This window comes from Petaurus breviceps, unplaced genomic scaffold (genome assembly GCF_028583685.1).
Source record: "Petaurus breviceps papuanus isolate PSGF00001 unplaced genomic scaffold, PetGlider_PUasm1.0 227, whole genome shotgun sequence".
Taxonomy (NCBI): Eukaryota; Metazoa; Chordata; class Mammalia; order Diprotodontia; family Petauridae; genus Petaurus; species Petaurus breviceps.
The window spans coordinates 9,784,886-9,791,567 of record NW_027185896.1 but is presented as its reverse complement, the minus strand read 5'-3'; the positions used below and the strand labels follow the sequence as shown (position 1 = coordinate 9,791,567).

The following is a 6,682-nucleotide window of genomic DNA, read 5'->3' as shown; positions in this document are numbered from 1 at the left end:
CCCATCCCATCCCATCCCATCCCATCCCATCCCATCCCATCCCATCCCATCCCATTCCCCTGGTTCCTTATCTCTACCCTGACCAGGTCCTATCCTTGCCAGCTGATACCTTTACCAATGATTTGGTCTTCATGTGTAAGGATCCGCTCAGGGGGAATAAGGACATCCTTCACCTCAGCCAGGAGCTCCAAACTCAGTTCCCCTACACAGATGGACTTTACCCTAAGGAGGGGAACCCCAGAAGCACTGCTGTTGCCCGGGGATGATGTAACCTGAATATGGCCAGGTCCTACTGTGGGACTAAGGGCTGCAGAGAAGAGGAAGGAACATAATGAGGGGCTGAGGGAGCAGGCCCCCTTCCAACCCATCCCTTGTTAGTACTTCCTTACCCATGCTGTTCCTGTAATCAGAGCCTGATCGGAGCAGGGGCAGAAAGATAGCTCGATGATTCCTGTCCAGAGACCCTAGTCGGTCTATGTGAAGAGAGATTTCTGTGAGAGCAACAACCCTTCTCAGAGCTATCCTAACCACAGTGCACTCCTACCCCCAACCAGGGGTGCAGGGCTTTCCACTCCAGAGGGGTCACTGGGAAGCAAGAGACTTAGAATTTAATCCTGGCTAGATTACAGACTCCATGTATAACCTTAAGCAAGTCATGTCTCTGGGCCTTAGTATACCCACTTGCAAAAACCAGATTACCCATCTTCCCTGCCAGTGAGGGAAAAGGGTAGTCTTAAAGATGAACTGAGGGTTGCATTGATTAAAGTATTTTTCTTCTCCAATATATAAACACAAAATGATAATGAGATCTGTTCTTTTTTTCTCTTTCTCTAAGAGGGGAAAAGGAAGGAGCTACTTAGTTGTCAATCAGGAACGGGTGAGTCAAATCCTAAAAACTCATTAGCAATCAGGAGACAGTGTGACAGTTTTGAAGAAAGTAGGAGATTTGGAGCCAAGGGACTGGGGTTCATATCCTGGCTCTGCTAAATAGCCCCTGGGCCTTTCTGGGCTTCAGTTTCTTCCTCCATAAGGGAAAGTTCAACTTAGATGATCTCGTATGTCCCTTCCATATTTGGATCCCTTTATTGGCTAAGAGGGAGCCTAGGCAACTGGAGATTGGGATGTATCCTCTTCAAAGGGCCCCAGCCATTCTCTGGGGAGATTTTATAGACCAGCAAACTGCCTAAGTCTACTTTTTTTTTTTTTTTAAGCAATCGGAGTTAAGTAACTTGCTCAAGGTTACACGGCCAGTTATTTCTGGGTGTGGTGCTGAGTGTCTGAGCCCGGGATTTGATCTCCAGGTCGTCCCAACACTGGAACCGGTGCTCTTACTCGCTGAGCCACCTGGCCGCCCCTACCTAAGTCTACTTTTTATGGGGTGACTCTTTATTACTCTGCTATTCTGTGTTTTCCTGGGACACTAAAAAGATTTTATAGCCGGAATCTAATCCCTTCCCAGTATACCCAAGCCTTATATTATTGTTTGCTCCTCTCCTGTCTCTTCTGAGCTGAGGCCACGGCTAGACAATAGGCCTCTCTCTGTCAGTTGGTCACTCAATCAAGTGACTCACTAGTTGTTAGTCTCTCCACCTTTCCCATCCTCAGAGACTCCAAAGTACAGATCCCAGCAGTCGGCTCTCCCTTACACATCCAGGTGTATGGAATAAAGCCTTTGGCATCTTTCCTGGTGGCATTGCAGATGTGCATTAGAAAAGCCACATGCTGAGTCCACTGATACCTCAGTGTCCATAGCAGGTTCAGCAGGGTACAATTAAAATGTTCAGGTTGAGGAACACCTGGGGGATGGATGCCTTGACAAAATTCTAGATTTCTTCATTTCTTCCAGGCTAAGCATGTCTTTGAGTAACATGATCTCAGAATCTCAACCCTGATGGAAATACATCTTGTCAGAGAAGGCATAAATTGAGAGAGACTTTTCCCATCCCACTTTGGCCACAACGGAAGCCACATTGGCTGCTGGTTGGGTAGCTATGCCTGCATCCACCAGGGGAATCAGCCCATCACTGCTAAGACACAGTTACCATCGAAATTAACTGTGCGGAATGTTATCTTGGACTACTTCCAGAGATGAGAAACCAGTCCTGGCTTCACAAGCCTATGCTTGCTTATATTCTCTAGGTAAGCAGCTCTCGTCCTAATCACACTTTTCTTTCAATGCTCCAGGTACACAAGCTTTGTACTTGTATATGTGCCAGATTCAGAGATCCTCTTGGCTCAGGGTGCCCAAAATCACCTGGGGGGACTTTCATAGCCATGGACTGGTCGGTTTGGATAGGTCTAATTGCCTTCTCACATACTATCATAGATCTTAGCTAGAAGGGGCCTCAGAGGTCATCTTGTCCAGCTACTTAATTTTACAGTTGAGGAAATTGAGGTCAAGGGAGGAGAAGTGATTTTGCCCAACATCACACATCTTATGTAGAATCACTTATCATTTGACATGTAAGTTCCAACAGCTATCACTTGAATAATAGGCATGTACCTACAGGTGCTAGCTCTGATTCCTGAGGGTCACCATTACTCAAAAACGTATTTTCTTTTAGCTGGGTTTACCAGTAATCATTTATTTCATGTTGAGGGAGAAGGCCTGGCCCAAAACTATAAACTTGTTCTTGAGACCCTGTTTCCTCTCATCACAGATCAACATCAACCTCCCACCATCCAGATAATTGTTGTTTCTGATACATGGGGATTCATGGGATGGGGCATCTACATTCACATTGGTTCTCTATGTCAAATTATGCACACAGAACTCAGAGATGGCTGGGGCCACAGCTGCTTGGTGGCATCCAAATGAGCACTTGTCAGAATATAGGTCAACAAGTTGTTTTCTGTTCTTATCTGAAATTAGCTCTGTACACACAGTCCCAAAACATTTTAGAGACAGCTCTTTTCAAGGCCAATCATACCAATTTGTGGATGGGAGAATGGCTCTCCCTGTCCATGAGCCCTGTATTGGCAAGTACAATTGGCTTTCAGTGGTCATTGATCTTCTGATCCAAAATTGCCCCCCATGTTATCTAGGCTGGCATTAATGTGTGACTTAAGAGGCCTGAGGGTGCATAAGGCAAGTTACCAAATCCATGTCACTTTTCTCATCCCAGCAATTTCCAAAATGTGTCAGTCATTCTGGGCTGGATCCCTTCTCCTTCCTGCTACCCTTCTGGTTATTGGGCGATGGTCAAATTTTCTGTACCACCAACTCAGGGAGAGATATGGACTATGGGGCCTTAAGATGATGCCGTTTTTCCAAGAGGTTAATTTCTGAGAAAGAGACTTTCTAGAATTTCTCTCAAAAGGGAGAGTTAAGGAGGTGGCTGGTGAACAGGGTCCCCTGTGTACATGCTACATCTCATTCATACAAATGAAAACACTCTAGCTTTCATGCTGGCTTTCTTCCTCAGATAATTCTTCTACTCTCCTGGTATTGGAAAGTCTCTGAAATTGAGCTTCTCCAGTCCTGCCAACAGAGGTGTTGGGCTCAGGACCCACTCTTGCTTGCTCCGGTCCTTGGTGATTTGGGGGTTTCGTTTTTGCTGGAAGTGCATTTTATCATCCTTTCAGGTTCTATACAGGAGATATGGATAATGGAGATTTCCCAATGTTGTATCCTAGCTCTCTAACTATTGTTCTCCATCAGGACTGGTGTCCATTCTCATATCCAATGTTGATCCCTCCTTATGCATATGTTCCAGGAGTGCCCTGGGAACAATGGGGGAAAGGGCTTACTTGCTACAGATATCATGAAATCTCGTGCATCAGAGTTGTCTGTGTATATGTCTTTCTTGCCTCCTATCTAGATTGTAAACTCCTTGAGGACATAAACCATGTCTTACCTAAATATCTATCTCCTCCAATTAGTCAATCAACAAGTATTTATTAAACACTTACTATGTGTCAGGCACCCTGCTAAGCACTGAGGATTTAACAAAAAATTGAAAAGCAGTCCCTGCCCTCAATGAGCTTACATTTTTTTTTTGAGGGAGGAAGGCAGGGCAATTAGAGTTAAGTGACTTGCCCAAGGTCACACAGCGAGTAAGTGTCAAGTGTCTGAGGCCACATTTGAACTCAGGTCCTCCTGACTCCAGGGCCGGTGCTCTATTCACTGTACGTGAGGAAGGCAAAAATTCTAGGCATGAGGCTCAGGCAGTGATGGAACAGTAAGTCAGTCAGTATGGATGGACCTTAGCATGAGTGAGTAGAGGTGTAAGAAAACTGGAAAGAAAAGAAGGGGCCAGCTGGTAAAGATCTCTAAATGGCAAACAAAGGAGCTTGTTATGTTTTATGCTCATGGCAATAGGGAGCCACTGGAATTTATTGAGTGGCAGGGTGGGAGACTGGGGGGGTGGGGGGAGGGTGACATAGTCAGACCTGCATTTTAAGAAAATCACTTTGGCAGCTGTGTGGAGGATGAATTCGAGTGGGGAGAGATTCACTCTGCACTCAGTAGATACTTAATAATTTTTTGATTGATTGATAATAGACATGCAAGTTTTCTGAGTCATCATGCAAAGCATAATGGGTGCTATCATGAATTATAATTTTCCATTGTTAGATTCTGGTCCCAAGGGCACAGACTTAGAATAACAGGATCCCAGAGCTAGTTGCAATCTTAGAAGGCAGAACATATGTAGTCAGACTGGGAGGGGCCTTAGAACCCAGAACATAGAATGTCAGACCTGGGAAGGGACTTAACATAGAACAAAAAAAAATGTCTGAGCTGGGAGAGACTTTGGAGATCTTACAGTTCAACCTTCTCATTTTAGAAATGAGGCAACTAAGTCCCAGATGGAGAGGTGATGTGCCCAAATTTACCTAGAGCCAGTGGCAAAGATGGGACTAAAATGCAGCTTTTCTGACTCCCAAGTCTGGGACTTTCCTGAACTTTTAGGTCTAGGATGGGAAGAGAGGGAGATGGGGACTGTAACAGGGTGAGATTAGAGCTCTGTTCCTTCAGACTCAATCTAGGAGCTGAGAGGGATCTCACTCAGAAGCATCTGGTCCGACCTGCACCTAGGCAGGAATCTCTTTAACAGTGTGCCTAACAAACGGTGGAGACCTCCACTCACCACCTCCTGAGACAATTTATTCCTCTTTGGGGGGAACAAGCATTATTAAGTGCCTTCTATGTGCTAGGCACAAATATAATCTCATTTGATCCTCACAACAACACTGCAAAGTCGGTGCTTTTATAATCCCCATTTTACAGAAGAGGAAACTGAGGCAAACAGAGGTTAAGTGATTTGCTAAGAGTCTTACAGCTAGTAAGTGTCTGAGGCCATGTTAGAACTCAGGGCTTCCTGACTCCAGGACCAGCACGTTCTCCACTGACCTAGCTGCTTCTAATTATTGGGACATTTTAACTCACACTGAAGCAAAATCGACCTCTTTCCCTTCTATTCTCCTAAGTTCTGTCCTTTGCCACCTGCCCCCGTGTCAGGGCAACAGAAGCATGGAGGCCACAGTTAAAACCAGCATTCCATCGGGGCCCATGAGCACTGGTAGGGACCTGTTCATCCTCCCAGATTGGGGGAGGGAGATGAATAGAGATAAGGGTGAGGGGAGGACAACACTCATAGAGACACTCACCCTGCCTCTTAATCTTCTTCCTCCACAGCCTGAAAAGCAGCAAGGACAGGAAGCAGACCACCAGCGCGATGATGATGATTAAGAACACAATGATGAAGACTTGCGGGAACTGGGAGCTTTGTATCACATCCCCGATGAGGCAACATAGCCCATTAATGCAGATCTGGGGATCAGCCAGACCCCGTCAGTCTGCGTGGGCTGTGAACCGAGCCTGGCCAAGCCCCCACAACACTTCCCACTCCCCAGTGGTCTCCCCATCACAAAGGCCCTATTTTGGGTTATCTTTACCATTCAAACATCTCTAGCCCACTGGTTACTTCTACTATAGCCCTGGTTTCCTGGGATCTGTTAGGTGAGATTTCAACCTATGTTATTGGGGCTGGGGGTGGGGGAAGGACATGGGGGTAGGTGGGGCTTAAGCCTCCATGATACTCCCAGTGTGCCTTCCCCAGTGATGCTGCCCAAGTCTTGCTGTGATCCCAGGTTGTAGAGAACCTGAGCTGGTAGAGGGTTTAAGAGTTTCAAGGTCTCAGACCTCAATTGTTCTCTCCATGCTGCTAAAAAATAGCTCTCCAGATGTACCCTTGGACTGGGAGGCTCAGAGAGAAAAGAGGACTGTAGCTGAGACCCCAGAGTCCCAATCCTTAGCCCAGGTGCCCAGAAAGTTCCCTACCTGCAGGGGAACTCCACGATGAGGGATGTGCAGGGTGGGAGGAACATAGCAGATCACAGGATTATTCTTCAGGTTGGCCTGACAGCTCTGGCCACCCACAGTCATGTTCACATCCATGCAGGAGGCCACCGCACTCAGTCCAGAAAACTGCAGGGAATCCCATACCCTCATGAACATGAGAATGTTTCCTACACTACCTCTCCTCCAGCCAGGCCCCTTTTCTCCACAACCATTTGCCTCTACCCAAAGCCACCTCTGGTTCCTTCTTCCCTTTCTGCCAATGACTTCCCATTCCCACTAGGCCAAGGCTCTCCTTGAGGTTCTTCACCTCCTAGATCAATTTTGTTTTGGACAAGGTACAAGAGAACATTCTTTGTCTCATTTTTAACCTAGCCTTAA

General features: G+C 46.4%; 1 protein-coding gene across 5 annotated transcripts in view; it reads right to left on the bottom strand.

Moving 5' to 3' along the window:
* The window catches only part of MST1R (macrophage stimulating 1 receptor), a 29,086-nt gene that overhangs the window by 5,296 nt on the left and 17,108 nt on the right, over window positions 1-6,682 (bottom strand). For 2 of the 5 annotated variants that reach the window (XM_069095688.1, XM_069095687.1), the window contains exons 12-15: window positions 6,284-6,430; window positions 5,611-5,773; window positions 390-491; window positions 110-307 (exon numbers count right to left, since the gene is read on the bottom strand). In XM_069095688.1, coding sequence (XP_068951789.1) covers window positions 110-307; window positions 390-491; window positions 5,611-5,773; window positions 6,284-6,430 — 610 coding nt within the window. The remainder of the gene's footprint in view (window positions 1-109; window positions 308-389; window positions 492-5,610; window positions 5,774-6,283; window positions 6,431-6,682) is intronic. The other 3 variants (XM_069095689.1, XM_069095690.1, XM_069095691.1) reach the window with 3 other exon arrangements.